Below are 16,411 nucleotides of genomic sequence, written 5' to 3' on the forward strand. Positions count from 1 at the left end.
CCAACTGACTGAAACGTCGCAGCACGCACCAATGGCTTTTTTTTTTTCCCCACACCTCGCTCTTCTGTCTACGTATTGACAATTTCAAAGGAAACACTGCAAACCGCATTAAAAAGATGATTAAGACTGCAATGGGCAGAACTTGAACAGGAACAGGCCAACAAACAAACAAAAAAAGGACGCAACATGCCTCTCCCCCTTCAACCTGGCGAGTAACCATAATTCCCAAAGACCACGAAGTTTTATTAAATTTGTCCGGTACTATACGCTATTGAATCGCTCGTAACCCTCCACTACATTTGCAATGACAGCGCACAAATGAAACCCAGAAGCCACCCGTGCACCTTTTCAGACAGCGAAGCCGCGGATTGGGAAAGAAAGAACATACGGGCTGCTAAATCAGTTGCTAAATTGGCCGCTAAACTACTTCCTGCATTAGTTCCAGGCTTCCCATTACCGGTGTGCAAGCAGTGCAGCACATGCAAAGCTGGCGCAGAACAAGCAGCGAACAAGGTGGCACCTTGGACACAGCTCACCCTGAACCAGCAAGGCCAGTGTTGTTGTGCACGGCAGGCAGACATTAACTCTTTCCACACCACAAGAAAAACGCCCTCTTTTGTGGCTTGTAGTGGAGTTTTTTCTATGCAATGACTGCGACTGAAAAGCATACAAGGCATATGAATGTGAAGCTAGGTAAACGTGCTTTTCAATTGTACAGTTTTAAAGGTGAAGTCAGAACGAGATTTAAAATTTAGACTTGCTGAAGACAAATTTCTTCGCAAACATTGAAAACTTTTCAGGAAAATATGCTCATGTGTAAAAACAAAAATTCCTTAGTACAAGTTGTGGGGATTGCGGAGCTCTGCCATCTTTCCCATCTCTCTCGGCCCGCCGCGGAGGCGAGAAGGGTGGTACCTCTCTCTTCGCGGCGGCGCGCTTCCCCCTCCGGGAGGATGCCCGTGAGAGCAAGGGGGCGCGGCCGAACCCCTCACGTGACAGGTTTGCCCGGAAGCTCCGGCGGCCTGGCCCGAGGCGGACGACGGAGGAAGGCTCTCTTTTGGATACGTCGGGAGCGGCCGTAAGTACGACTCGCTCCTTTTTGGCCTGCCTTTGTCCACCCTCGCGCCTGTCTCTCCCGTCCTGGCTAAGGTGGTCTTGGCGGTGGAGAGCGACGCGCCCGATGTCCCCTTATTGCAGTGCAATAAACATCGGAGTCGGCGAATTCAGTGTCCTGTGTTCCTTGCTGTTCGCTGCCGCTATGCCAAGATGGCGATCCGTGGCGCTGTTCAGCGGAGCTAGCCTTGCGGCCGAATCTCGAGAATCGAGCTAGGCCGCCGTAAGAACCCTGGTCCCCACAAAGTTGAACAGTAGATTGAGCTCTTTATCAGCTGAAAAAAAAAAAAAATCACAATCCACAAACCCTGAATACTTAATACCTTTGTTTTGGTTATCGTAAAAACTTGTCAGAGGTCCTGCTGGGCTAGGAAATACACAAGCAGATGGGCATTAACAATGTCAACGACATGCTTACATCTCAAAGGAAATTAGAGAAACGTTTTTCGAATCTGCAGCAACTTCTTGCATGTCTTGGCAAAGCCCACTCGGGGGTTTTCCAGCTACAACAAATATTACTGCCACCCTACGAGTTGCGCATATCGCTGGGCAAAGCAGCCTAGTCCCACCCGGGTCTCCCCTCGAGCAACGCCAGCTGTCCTGGCAAAGAGGCAACAAGTCCCGACAAAATTATGTTTGCACCCTGCAGGCAAGATAAATTGCAGTTGTGGCATTGCGAAAGCACTCAAACTGGCTCGAGTGTGCAAAGCAAACTCGAAGAACGTACCGACAACTGGCTGCCTGTGTGCCTCAGGCACCCCCATCAGAACTACCCTCGGGTAATGCCACATTGTCCAGAGACTGGTAATACGTGCAGCGGAATCCCCCACCTTCCGGTGTCCAGCAGTGCGCACTGAACTTGCCCATGCAGCCCCCGTACTCCGCAACGACAGTTTTTGCGTTTACTCAACATACACACACAAACTACAACACTACAGGCTCTCCCGTAGGACACTTCCTCCGCCACACGCGCAACTCACCCGTGAGGAAGCCGCTGCATGGCGCCAGCTACAAACTAACACGTTTCCTAGCCTCTCGCTCCGGCACAAATTCTACCCCACCATGTACCCAGACAGATGCCCATCCTGTGGAGGACACCCGAACATGTACCATTCCACATGGGAATGCCCCAAACCCCCAACCCAATTGCCTATACCCAGCCCCTCCTCCTCCGGATGGGAAGCCGTTCTTTCCAGCTCAGCCTTGGACGACCAGCGCGGACTGATCGACCGGGCAAGACGGACGCAGCAGCAAATGGGGCCCTGGACTAAGGGCACCACCCTCTGAGAGCTATATAGCCTGACTTTATAATAAAGTTTTCTACTACTACTACTACTACTACTAACTCAAAAATGCCCACTGCGACACCAAAATCAGTGCTTGAATGTGCCAATGATGACTAATGATCAGCGTGGAAAAGACGGCACAAAAAAGTTCGAGAAGTAGACAGGACAGCGCTGCACCCGCAACTCATTTATTTTGGAAAGAAACACTGCTAGTATACATCAGTCGCCCACGTGGCAGTAAATCATAGCAACGAATACAGTCAAACCTCGATGAAACGAAGTTAGTAAATTTTGTAATTTACTTCGCTACATTGAAATTCGTGCTTCAAATGAAGTGTGTTAAGTGTGTGAAGTGGTTCCTGCAAACGAAAATGTGACGCGCATACACAACTGGCGCACTGTTTGTCGGATCTTCATTGTCTACGTGGGCATCAGCGTGAACTGCACGCAAAAACGCACCTCACAACTGACAGGCATGCTGACACAGCCGCGGAGACCACCCGTGCGATGCAGGTAGCTCCAGCGACCGCTTCAAACCGCTCAATGAAACGCAACACGAGGGGCAAACGAAGTTGTTCATGCGGGAAAAAAAGCTGATAATGTGGGCAAACGGTGCACTGTAAAACGTCATACGTGGCTCTTAAGAAAGTGCCCATCAAATAGCCTAAGCGTCTCGCCAAGCTGCCACCATGAGACACGTGCTCCCCCCATTGGTGCAAGTCGCGAGGCTCCTCCCACCCACTGCCGCACGTGGCGCGGGTCACTTTTTGGCTGAGGCTGGAGCCGGCAGCGGCATGCAATCGCGGACGCGAGCGCAGAAAAAACAAAAAAGGCGTGCGCAAGGCTCGTGAAGAGCCACACTCGCTGGAACGGTGGAACCCAGCAAGCATGAGCAAAGTCAAAGGGCAAAGGGCAAAGTGGCGGCATGTGGCATAAGCAGTTTTGTAGGCAGTTTTGTAGGACTCCGAAACTTGCTGCATCCGTGGCACTGGGCGGCTCGCGTCACTGTTAGCATTTTATCGAGACCCTGCAGCGCTTACATCTCCCAAAATCTACACCCAAAATTTCGTGCCTAGTTTCCCATGAAACTTGGCTACTTTGAAATTTCGGCAAACAGGACTTTGTCGCACAGAGGGTGAAAATACATGGCAGGCATACACTTCGAGTTAAAAAAATTACGTGGTTCGTTACATTGAAGTTCATTACATGAAAGTTTGACTGTGAAACGGAAACGAAACAAAGTTACTGATACGTCTGCACAAGCGTAATCTATTTCCCCACGTATTGTCTACTTGTTCTTTTGCGTGCTGATCTTTAGCCCCGAACGTTCCCCAACTGGTCTGCATCGCAGCCCTCTTGTACCGATGATGTTCCGCAAGCGTGGTGTGGAAAGAGCGGAATGCGGAAGCTGTCCGTTTCTCCCTGCCCCGGCCCTCACCCCCACTGCGGCACAGGCCAGGCAGACCACCACAAGACACTCGAAAAGACAGAACTTTTGCCAGAAGATTTCTTGTGCAGGGCATCAACTGTGGCCTGGCTCTGGCACGCCTGCCGCGCTATCAGCACTCAACGTCAAACACCTAGCAGCCATGGCAGAGGCCCCACAGCAGCTGTGTGCCAGTGTATGATGCGGTGCCAACGTTCCGTAAAATGCTACTCAAGCACACACCCCCGATTCGGGAATAGTGGGTGGGCCCTATGCGGGGGCGTTCCCCACGCAGGCCAGTGCGTCCTTACGGAGCAAGGGCAGAGAGAGAGAGCTGTGTGTGCCAGGCACACCACCAACCTGAAGAGCGTCTTCAGATCTAGGCTGGGTAAGGGAAAAGAGGGAAGGTCACCAGAGCAGCAGCAGACCCCCCCCCGGGCAACAACAGCCTTACTTGGGGTTGCGGTCCAGGTGGATGATGGAGGTGAGCGTCCTGAGAGAGGCCGCCTTGATCTCCTGCGGGGGGGGAAGGAGGAGGTGGCGGTCAGGCCGTGCACGGGGGGGCAGGGGCGGGGGCGACCCACCATGAGGCTGGGGTCCCTGAGCTCGAGCACGTCCACCAGCTCCTCAATGAGGCCGTTGTACAGCAGGCTGTTGATGTTGTCCTGGATGGCGCTGCAGTACACTGGGCAGAGGGAGGGGGGGAGGGAGTTGCCACCAAGTGGGGCCCTAGGGGGGCAGGGGGGGGGCCTCACCGAGTATGGAGAGGGCCTGCAGGCGCGCCTGGACGCACTGCAGCCGCTTGGCGTAGCTGGAGAAGCTGTGCGCCAGCCGGATGTGCGTCAGCAGCAGCATCTGCACAGAGCGGGAGGAGGAGGGGCTCAGCACGGGGGAGGAGGCAGCGGGGGAGGCAGGGAGGGCGGCTGCAGGAGGAGGAACACCCACGTGCTTGGCCGGGGGCACCGCGTACGTCTCCAGCAGCTCCTCCATTATCTCGGACGGGCTCTTGCTCCTCACCTGGGCAAGGGGGCACCACTTGAAACCCCCGCACCGGGGGTGCACAAAGCCCATGAACCTCACTGCTTAGGCCGCTTTGGAGCAGCTTCACAGAAGCAATTTTAAGACACGTATTGCATTCTTGATAGATAATCGCTAAAAGCACGCCCTTCAACAATAATAAAAATATTAAAAGAACCCACAACATGTCCCCATCTTGATCAGTCTCCTGAAGAATGTTTGCACTGAACTTTGTGAGCAGCCTGTATAATAGCAGATTTACAATGAACAAACAAAAAATTGCTCGTCACACCGAACATGTTATGTAAAATCGAGCGCTATTGGGAGGCTATCGTGGGAGCACTGACCAATAACATCAGTAGCACCACGGCTTTGACTGCATAATTGAACACCACGCTCTTCCCCGTGTAGCACATGCATCACTATTTGGCAGCGTCAGCGTTGCCACCGTAAGGGTCTACAATGACAAGCCACCGATAGCAGCACTATTGTTTACAAAGGCAGCAGGCAGCCATTTCTCCTGAAAATATGAAGAAAGTCCAGAAAGGACCGCTCGGCGACATAGAGGTTAAAAAAAAAAGCAGAGAAACGTCACAAATTTTTTGATGCGAAAGAAAAGAAATAAACGAAAACTATTTTTAGTGCTGAATTTTTGGTCTGTGTTGGTTCATACAAATATTTTTGGTGGATTCGTATCAATGAGATTTTACTGTTCAATCATGGCTTTTTAGCACTTTTCGGTGGAGAAGACTTCCTCCTGACAACCTCTTCGTGATCTTTCGATCAATGACGCTTCGGTCAGGGCACAGACAACCAGCGGCCTTGCACCTTTCCCCATCTCTTAACAAAACGAATGCCGTTTGGTTGATGCTCTCCCCTTGGTTGATGCCCATGCGCCCACAACCCTGATCGATGCTCCCACAAGAGCCGTGCGCTCGCAGTATGCGCGGTAGATGTTAAAAAAGAAAAGCTTTTGTATAAGCACCCGGAATAACCATGCACTGTGGGTTGAGCGGGAAGAGCACATTCGCTGGTACCTGGTCCACGTTCTCCATGTGGATGACGGAGACAGAGTTGGCTGGCTGCCTCTTGGCTGGCCCTGCCGCCGGGTCGGACGGCTCCACGTAGAACTCAAAGTGCAGCGTGGTCGCACTGGCCGGGAATTGCTGCACCAGGGGAGGGGGGCAATGCTAGGCCTGGCGCAGAGCACAGCGTGCACCCAACAAGCAGGCTCAACAGGGGGGGGGGGGGGGGTTACCGTATTCACACGATTGGAAGTCGACTCGAATACAGGTCGACCCCCCCAAATTGCATCTATCAAAAAAAAAAAAAAAAAACCGCGAGCACCGCCTAGGAAATTGTATCACAAAGAGAAGCTCTTCCGTCAACCCACACGGCGGCTCTACCATCAATGATCAATGCTCCCACAAGAGCCGTGCGCTCGCGGTATGCGCGGTAGATGTTAAAAAAGAAAAGCTTTTGTATAAGCACCCGGAATAACCATGCACTGTGGGTTGAGCGGGAAGAGCACATTCGCTGCGAGATGACAACCATCGAAGCAACCGGCAGCGGGCACTGCCGCGCGATACCAAAACAAACAACATGTCGGCTGACGGAAGCGGCTGCGCGCGATTTACTTTTGAGCGACTAACCTCTCACCATCGCGTTCGGAAGTGTACTGAACAATGTGATATGATTTGGGCTACGTTAGCACCGCGCATTGCATCAAGGGATTCTCTAATACTCATTTTGTTTATTAGAGACGAATAAAACGCTTCTTGACGCATTTTTGCACGCGATTCGTGCGCGTCGGCATTGCGCGGGCGACTTTTTCACGCCGGCGTTGACGATTCCGCGCGCGCGTTCTACCAGTTCTACCGTTCTACCGTTCTACCTTGGTATGACGCATGACGAGCGCGGCAATGGGAGGAGCCTGAAGACTTGCCCCAGCCGGCTGGCGCCGCCGGAGATGTTTAGGCTTACCATGGTGGCAGATATTTGATTGGCGCTTTACCTAGCGGCGCGGATAATGCTTTATAGTGTCATTTTCGACCGCATTATCAACTCCTTTCATGCACAAACACCTCCGTTTGTGCATTCAGTGATATCTTAAAGAGCGGTTAAAAGCGGTTGCTGGAGCTACACGCACCTCTTCGCAGTTGGTGATGCCGCCATGTTGCCGCCGCCGATCGCGTCGCGCGGCGCATTTTCGCGAGCAGAAAACGCCCCATGCGGTTCACACTTTAGACCATAACCGTGGGAACGAGGGTGCAAAGCTGTCCCCACCCCCGATTTCTCGTTTCTCTTGCCGTTACTAGCGGTAGGCGGTTTGACTTCGATTCTAAGTCGACCCCCCAAGATTGGATTGTCAAATTTGGAAAAAAGGGTCGACCTACAATCGTGTAAATACGATACACTCGGCGCTGTGTTTTAGCGTGCACGTGCAGGACAACAATGTTACAGTATAAATGTCCCCACTGCATGTCAACTTTCCCCAACACATCTTCAACTCTCTGCACCCCCATTACCCATCTCAAAGGTTCTTTCGGGGAAAGATGGCAACTGTGCCTGGTGCTTCACAAGGTGAAGCCAACCACAGCCAGCCATGTTCGACCGCTGTCTGCAGGTGGAGCAGTCCAGCAGCTGAGCAAGCTCAAAACCGCATTCTGCCCCTGCTCTGGACCCGCTGCGGCGCTTTGCAATTAAAACACAGTGAGCGAGGCCAACCTACTGCCAGCTTGGCACCCAACCGTCCCACACCCCCAACCACCACTCCTTTACCTGCGAAGTGTTCGTTCGTCAAAAATATGCAGCAATCCAGAGAACCATCTACTAATGCGCAACGTACTCATGCCACTTGCCTACTTTGCAGCCAGATTTGGTTGAGACAAGCCGTAGCTATAGTGTTCATTGATTGTTTTTTTTTTTTTTTTGCCAATAATGTAAATTTATACCTATATAGCACTTAGATGCCTCTACTTCGCCAATTACCATATTTGCACGATCCTAACGATCACCTTTTTTTTTTTTTTTTTTTTTGCTAAAAGTAGCCTTCGAACTTGTCTGCGCGCTACAGTCAGGCTCAAAACCAAAGTTGGCTTCAAATCGGTCCCAAGCAGGGCCAGATATTCATGCAAGGCTTCACGAGCCCCGAGCATGAACATTTGAGAAGTTGAAGACTTCCAGGTGGGATTCCTGAATTAGCACCAAATGAGGTCTAAAACCATGGAGATCAACACACTTGAAGTTGCAAACCCTTTCACCACTGCCCCTCCAGTTTTAGTGTCACCAGGAGCTGAATAAGAACCGGCAATCTTTTGCTGCTACAGTTGCGTGCGCCAAATGAAATGTCGTTTGCCACGTCTTTTACACCTGCACAGTATACTCGGCATCACATTATTTTTGCAATTTCCCTACCTGCACATTAGAATCCGGGGCACGCTGGAATTGTGCAAACAAGTTTGTGCACTACACCTCGCATCTGTTCCACAGATGCAAGGCCTAGTGCAGGGTTGGTCTGGTTTTGGGGGAGATGTATACAATGCATATTTTGCATTTCATCAGATCACCTTTGTGAAAATTTTTTTTTTCTATTTTCCTTATTTTTTGGTTTTTCGAAATTCCGGCCGACCAATCATCTCCATCTACGCCATTGTAACGACTAGATGCGTTACTTTCGTCAGTTGTGCATTTCTGTGCAAATGCAGGGCGACACACGGTCCCGAATGCTACGCATTAAACACCCCCGCTTCCCCCTTGCGGGGCCCTTTGCAAGCATGACCCCTGGGGCTGGGGATCACTTTGGAGCCCCTGCAGGGCCACTCACGCTCATGGGCAGGTCCCGACAGCACTCGGCCAGGCCAAAGCCGTTCTCCTTGCCTCCCCAGTTCTGCAACAGAAGGGGGAGAGAGCAGCACTGCAGAGGCTGGCTGGGCTGGGAGCAGAGGGGCCCCAGTCGCTCGGCACTCTGGCCACGAGAGGCTCGACCCTCCCACCTTCCCAGCCCTCCGAGCCTTACCACTGCAATGCAGTCGCACATCGTCGCACAGAACACTCGCGACGCAATCCCGTGCTACCAGTTGTGTGCCACTCATGAAGGAAACCAAGAGCACACAATCCGGGCTGGTGGCACTCGCAACAAAATCAATGCTGCCTACTGCACGGCCGCCGCCACTGGTTAGGTCGCCCCTAAGAACCTTTCGTATCCCACAACGTGGAACAGTACCAAAGCCAGAGGGGCCCAATTTCAACGAGGAAATCGTCATTTTCCCACAATTCCCCCTTTTTCGCCACAAGTGGTATCGCAGCGATACAAAATTCTCGTGAGGTACATCCTAGCAGGTAGTGCAGCTTGGAAGATCATTTCTTTGGCACTGTGAAGCTCAATGTTCAAACCAAGCAATATGGGAAGAATTTTGCATTTTGTGTTTCAATAGTTGTTTAATTAGCGTGATTTCTAATTGGTTAGCAGTAGCAGTTCAAAAGTAGAAGTTAGAATTCATGTAGAATTCATGTATGTGATTCAGAATCCATGTTAGAATTCATGTACAGTGGAATCTCGGTGATACGAATTCGGTTGATACGAATTTCATTGTGATACGAATTTTTGAAATTCCCCGGCCAAAATGCGTTGTGTGCAATGTAAAAAAATTCGGATGATCCATACGCATTTATCACTCCGGTGCGGGTGATACGAACGCGCGAGCAGTCGACTGCGGCGTGGACGGGAGGCGGGAGTGTTGGTGCGGCCGTGCGGCCTTGATTGTGCGCGGGCACAAAATCATTAGTCCTCCCCCGTTGACGGCAATCCTCCTCGTGGGGAGGTGCTGTTCCGAACGAACCGAACATTTCTTTCTCCCTCCCTTCTTTTATCTCCCGCTGCAATCTCTTCACTCTGTACCTTTCGTTTCCGCTAGCTGCAGCTCGGGTGCCTCTAGCTTCCTTTTTTTTGTATTATACTTCTTGAATAAACCGCGGCAATCAAGCGTTCCCTCATTTCTGACAGCGAATACCCTCGCCATTTTGCCTTCTCCGCATTCCTCGCTTCCGTCAATGCCCCACGCTCTACCTATCCTGTTGTCGCCTTGCCGTGTTGCCTGCGCCACATGCGTGTCGATTATGTTGAAGCGTGAACCGTATGGAGCGTTTTCTGCTCACGAAAACACGCCGCAGCCGCACTGACGCCGCCGGGAATACCACCCGCATGCTGCGCGCGGCGGCAACATGGCGGCGTCACTGGCCGCGAAGTGGTGCGGGTAGCTCGACCGACCGTTTCTGATCGCTCTTTAAAGGGACACTGAAGCGAATTGGTCAAGCTCCCGTTTTTGCTTGCACTGCGTAGACTGGCTCAAATTAGCACACTTTTCATCGTTTATTCGGTTGACAAATCGGTAATTATTTTACAAAGCGCGAAAGAAGAAAAACTACCATGCGCGGTTTGCGGCGGCCGCACCAACTAAGGCTGTGACGTTGAGAGGAGGGGCGCCGTGATTGGACGATGCCCAAGGTTAGCAATCACACAAGTTTCGGTTTCGGTTTCGGTTCTGTAAAACATAACCAATGGCTTTGTTGGATGGACATTCTCAATATCTCAGTAATCATCGTACCGCGCTTCTGCCATGTTGTCAGCTGTAAAAATGCATAAAGATAAGCCTCCTAGGACGGATGGAATCGTAGCATTCACTAGCCGAAACCTACGCAGTGCATGAACGCCCTCCGCGTACCCGCAGACGCCCAAATGTCATGCGCTTTTCCCCCATATTTGGAGCTTGCCTCCCTCATGCCTGTGTCGTAAAAAGCGTGTTCGCACCAGGCCAAGGGTCTGTTCATTCTGGCCTGTGCCCACTGCCTGCAAGCAGTCGGTGCTTATGGCAACAGCACGCCAACGAGAACTCGCTAGCGCGCCAGTGCCAGCCTGCGCGCGTTTTGTGAACTAGTTCGTGGAGCCATTAACATTGCGGCCCAAAAAAAAGGTGAACTCAATATAGAAAACATCGGCGGAAAACGAAAAAGTTAACTTACAAAAAAAAAAAAGAAAAAACCACGTACCCGCGGGGATTCGAACTCGTGACTTCCAAAATACTTGCGGTGGCTACCTAGCAACCCAAACCACTCGGCCACGGAGCGGGCTCCGCTGGCACTGGTAATATAAGGTATATATTGTACAACCAGTTTACACTTTTATTTAGTTTTGGCATTTCAAGCAGCTTAGGTGACTATTTGTTGTATTGCGCTCGTGCAGTAAGCGTCACCCGAGTTTACACAATAGCTCACGTCTAGCAATTGCATTTCGTAGACGGAAATGCGTTCGCAGATGCGTAGTCGTGCTGCTGACCGCTGTGCTTGTTCGCCCAGCGCAAAAAAGTGCTTCCCGCACCCTAGTTTTACGCTGTATGGTAAAAGTTTCAGTTGATTTTATTTCCTTAGTACCTATATTCACTTCGCTGACTCTTCTCCCGCCTTCAAGAGGCCTTATATTTTCCTACTGGCATAGCAGTCAGCGAAGCGTCGCATGTGCGCTTGTGCAGCGCTTGTGTGAAGCGACCTTGACTTGGAGCTAGATACAGTGTACAAACTAACCAAGTAAAGAAAGGCAAATTCTACCATTCACAAACATGTCCTGGCTTCTTTTCAACTGAGCGAACGAATTGCGACGACCCGTCGGCGGCCGGCGGACGAAACGCTGGGCCGACTGACTGTCTGAAGGCCGGGTTGCCTTGCAGTAGCGCAGCCAATTGCCAGCTTATCCCCTCCTGACGTCACGCGAAAACGCCGCAGAAAATGGGCGAGCGTAAAGAGAGGAGGACAGCATTTTCAAATTAATTTTTCTACTAAATAAAATCGCGTAAACGCGCCCAGGGTGGTCGAAACATGGCCTGGGGACTCCGGACTACAATTTGCGCAAGTAATCCCGCAATGTTTACATATCACTTCAGTGTCCCTTTAAGATGCCACTTTTAAGAAACAAACGAAGTCGCTTGTACAGTAAAGGAGCTGATAATGTGGGCGAAAACGACACTACAAAGCATCGTCCGCGCGGTTAGGGAAAGCGCCGATCAAATATCCGCCACCGTGGTAAGCCCAAACATCTCCGGCGGGGACTGCGGGCTGTCCGGAGTGCTTTCAAACTGCCGCCGTGAAAAGCGCGCCTCCCCAATGGAGCAAGTCGGCAGGCTACACCCACTGCCGCGAGCATAGCGCATCATTTTCCGAGCGAGGTAGAATCTGATGCAGGAGCGAAATCGTCAACGCAGGCGTGAAAATAACGTACGCGCAACGCCGACGTGCACGAATTGCATGCGGTTCACGCTTGAGTTCGTGTGCGTGCGTCGCGTCGGCGATGAGCGCGCGTTCTTTTGACGCCCGTGTCGATGATTTTCGCCCCTGTATCAGATTCTACCTCGCTCGGAAAATGATGCACGGCAGTGGGAGGAGCCTGATTTTCACCCCTGTGTCAGATTCTACCTCGCTCGGAAAATGATGCGCGGCAGTGGGAGGAGCCTGCCGACTTGTGCCAATGGGGAGGCGCGCTCTTCAGGGCGGCAGTTTGAAAGCGCGCGCAGCAGCTGGCTGGGCCACCTCCGCGGCAGATATTTGGCGCGGATATTTTATAGTGCAGCTTTCTCCAACACTGTCAGCTCCTTTTTACCGCATGAGCAATTTAGTTTACATCTTGAGCTGCGTTTTGACAAAAGGTTAGAAGCGGTCGCTGAAGCTACCCGCACCTCTTCACGGCAAGAGCCGACGCCACGGCAAGAGCCGCCGCCTGCCGCATGCGCGGCACATTTCCATTTTTTCTCGTTTTCTGATGATACGAATTTTCGGGTGATACGAATATTTTTGCAGCCCCTTGAGATTCGTATGAACGAGATTCCACTGTATGTGATTGCAAAACAAAAAAACTGCTCCCCACATCTCATTCTCCACAACTTGTGGTATCTATTCGTGTCTAACTGGTAATCTTTTGCTGAAGAGTTTCTTTTTCTATTATTCTCAACAACAATCAAGGAAAATGTTGAATGAACTCGAATACTGGTTACCTCACATCAAAACTAATTAGATATTTGAAATCAGCTAAAAACTGAACAAGCCCACAAGTCTCGTCAAAATTGGCTTGAAAGCAAAAAGAAGTTTCTAACACCAGTGTGCCCCTTTAACACTTTCGTGACCGCGGAAAAAAAGCGGTCCTTTTTGGGTGCACTAGGAAATATTTTTTTCTTGCCACACAGAAGTGTGAGATATGAAATGATGGAGAGGGCGTTCCACCAATAATGGATTAAAAAATATACTTTTTCCACATTTTATACAAAAAATTTCAAGGCAAGAAAAAGCAGCAAAAAGAAAAAATGACAAAAACATCAATGCCACTTAGCACATGACACACATAAAACATTTCAAATATACAATTTGAACTTAAGACCCTTATAAAGTAATACTGCAAAAATGAGCTTTGTAAGTACAAATTTATTTACATGCATACAATTATATAAACACCAGTTGTTTTTGGGTAGTGCAGGAAATATTTTTTTCTTGCCACAGAAAATGATGGATGCTAAAGTGTAAGTTATGAAATGATAGAGGAAGAACGGGGCTTTCAACAGTAACAATTTCAAACAACTGATGCATTAGAATTTTATATAAAAAATTGTGAAAACAAAAATGTAGCAAAAAGAAAAACAAAATTAATGATAACCTCAATGCTACTTTGTACATTGAGGAAATTTAAACAATTTGAAATACATATACAGTTTGAACATCAAACGCTTATAGAATAATACTGCAAATATGAGCGGCATAAGTACAAAATAACAATACAAAATATAAATGTAAACAAACTGCTGCACACTGCTCTAGGGCGCTATGCCAAGGTCAACTCCAAACCATCTTCATGCAGAGAACTTGACTCTCTGTTCCGCCAGCGCCAAACGGTCTCGCCCGAATGTTGTCGACACGCTGCACATAAGAGCTGCGGCCTTTAGAACAGGGCCGGATCTGACCGGAGAAGAAAGCGAAACCCATAGGCGCACACCTGGCGATGATTTGAAGTGACCCGACGTCCTCTCCCTGTCCGTACTAAAGTCCTCTTTGTGTCCGTGCTGCTACCACCATGCACAGATTCAAGCTCGGGTACATGGGGATTTGTGGAAATTCGCCGTTCGCGACAAGCATCGCTGAGCGGCAGCAGCGCCATAACTGAAACCACGTGAGCTCGTCTCCCTGCTGGCGAACGACATTTAAAAATCCCCCTCACAGCGGAAAAACGGAACTCAAAAGCAAAACTGAGAAAATGCTTTTTATTTTACTATCTTGGAGAGCACCAAAATTTGAATCTGTACTCGTCGATAGCACACTATCGATGGGAACAGGCGCGGTCACGAAAATGTTAATGGCATCAAGTGCCTGCTGTGTGCGGGGCTCAGCTCTCATTCTGTATTCAGCATGCTCGCTTCTACAACGAGCTTCAGATGTAACAAGTGCAACCTGGTTACACGCACGTCCGACCGCGACTGAACAGCGGGGGCACCCACCTCAGCCAGGTAGGTGAGCCGAGTCAGCAGGGCCTGCCGCCGGTCCGGGTTCAGCCTCGTGATGAAGTTGGAGCGCTTGCTGCAGCACACAAGGGGGCACGGGTGACAACAAGCGCTGGCCGCACCTCCTACCTCCTGTGCCACTCTCGGGAGCGCATTGCCAGGGCACCACTGTTTCGTTTGTCTCACACTGCACACTCCTAGCTGAGCACGGGGAAAGCCTAGCGCAGCCGCAACATGCTGCGACACGCTTAGAGACACCGCAGTGCACAAGCCCCCTCGCCTTCCCTCCCTGGCACGACCCGTGTGCAATGCCAACGGGGGGAGGCCAGCCCCTTGCGAGCACACCCTCACCTGAAGACGTAGAGCAGGTTGAGCACTCCGAGGACCACCTGCATGTCGCTCGACGACAGCAGCGCCGTCAGGTGCTGCGCAGCACACGACAGGGAACGAGGTTGCGCACCCCACACACTGTGCCCCCGCACCCCGCCCACCCTGCTCACGAGTGCCCACGACGCTCACCTCCATGGAGTTGTACAGGTGGCGGGAGAAGCTGTGCTCAATCAGCAGGGCCGTGAACTGCAGGATGCACAGCAGAAGCTCCTTCTCCTGAGGGGGGACAGAGGCAGGGCTGCTGCAGATGGCGCCCCACGCTTCCAGTAACCGGGCTCGACATGACCCCGATCATGCAAGCACAACACGAGACGGCCAGACCTGCCCAGCGAGCGCGGCCCCAGCACCACCGTCACAGGGGTAATTTTCGCCGCTGCTAGTGGAGTGGCGCTACTTACGACCGGTCTTTCCTCGCCGCCGCACGCGTGGGTGCAGCCATGAAGAATGCGCTATTGCAGACTCGGTGTGGAGCGTAAGTTGCGTCTGCTGTATGTAAAGCACGATGCTTCAGACATGAAAAATACAGCTTATTCAGTCCTCTGAAGCGAGTTTTCTTTTGAAGGAGCACGATGGTATGTTGTTCCGTACCTTACTGTAGACCTGAAGAAGGTAAGGTGAGAAATGTTTCCTTTCACGAGTTCCCCGTCACCGAAGTTTGTGACAAATGGATAAAGGCAATCTTAAGAAGAGATGAGAACACCCTTCGCTTTATTTTTATTTTTTTCCCTTCACAATTGTGTTTTATTTTTGTAATTTTGCGCTTTATCCCTCAACCGATCATGACAAACTGAAGCTAGCATTCTTCGCTGCGCATAGTTATCCTATTTTAATATGGTCGATTGGTGTTTAATAGCAACGAGCAGCGGTGCGCTGTCTTTACATCTGAGCGTACCTCTCATGTTCCCACCGAATTTATTGGTGCGTTATTTAGGTTATCCAGTCCCAAGCATCAAGGCCAGCACACTGGGCCTCATTGCGGGCTTTCGTACACATTAAGTGCTCACTCTGTGCGGCTTAAGTGTGGCTTAAGGGGGGACGTGGCTTTCAAAATCAACTTTTTTATTTCTTTGTGGATTTTGATGAAAATTGGCACAGCAACTGGAAATGCTTCCGTGATAACACCATAAAAATTTCAAACTAGTATTCTTAAAACTTTTTTATGTATTAAATTTTCTTTCTGTTCCGCTTGTACCGAGCTTGAGCGGCTTATAAAACATGATAGAAAACTTGTTCGAAGTGCTTTGCATTCCCAAATGAATGGGCGAGGTCGTGACAGATTTAGAATATTTTTTTTACATCACAATGTTTTTTAGTTTTCATTTTTTTAGAGGTTAATGTGCAATAGGCATGGTGACTGTGAACAATTATTTGAATAAAAAAATCACAAAAAACAAATCTGGAAAACCAAGAGTGTCACGACCTGAACTGTTCATCAAGGAATGTAATGCAAGAAACGGAATCAAAATAGACCCAGCGGTCACAAAGAAATCCCTGGTACAAGCGACACAGGTGGCAAAAAAAAACTGTTTTGAGAAAACGGCTTCCGAAGTTGCAACATAGGTTTCACTTATCAAAAGTCGTCACGGTTGTAGCCTTTCATGTCCTTTTGAACATGGGGCTTCTGGAATGCCTTGCCTTGAAATTGGAGT

The 16,411-nt window shown here is 50.3% G+C and overlaps 1 protein-coding gene across 6 annotated transcripts in view; it reads right to left on the minus strand.

Moving 5' to 3' along the window:
• Window positions 1–16,411, minus strand: part of Huwe1 (HECT, UBA and WWE domain containing E3 ubiquitin protein ligase 1) — a 231,872-nt gene that overhangs the window by 191,663 nt on the left and 23,798 nt on the right. For all 6 annotated transcript variants that reach the window (XM_077688793.1, XM_077688795.1, XM_077688794.1 and 3 more), the window contains exons 4-12: window positions 14,892–14,978; window positions 14,724–14,797; window positions 14,370–14,448; window positions 8,669–8,731; window positions 5,880–6,008; window positions 4,771–4,842; window positions 4,581–4,680; window positions 4,410–4,510; window positions 4,280–4,341 (exon numbers count right to left, since the gene is read on the minus strand). In XM_077688793.1, coding sequence (XP_077544919.1) covers window positions 4,280–4,341; window positions 4,410–4,510; window positions 4,581–4,680; window positions 4,771–4,842; window positions 5,880–6,008; window positions 8,669–8,731; window positions 14,370–14,448; window positions 14,724–14,797; window positions 14,892–14,978 — 767 coding nt within the window. The remainder of the gene's footprint in view (window positions 1–4,279; window positions 4,342–4,409; window positions 4,511–4,580; window positions 4,681–4,770; window positions 4,843–5,879; window positions 6,009–8,668; window positions 8,732–14,369; window positions 14,449–14,723; window positions 14,798–14,891; window positions 14,979–16,411) is intronic.

The sequence above is a fragment of the Haemaphysalis longicornis genome, unplaced genomic scaffold (genome assembly GCF_048455015.1).
Source record: "Haemaphysalis longicornis isolate Haplotype H1 unplaced genomic scaffold, Haemaphysalis longicornis Haplotype H1 scaffold_10, whole genome shotgun sequence".
Lineage (NCBI taxonomy): Eukaryota > Metazoa > Arthropoda > Arachnida > Ixodida > Ixodidae > Haemaphysalis > Haemaphysalis longicornis.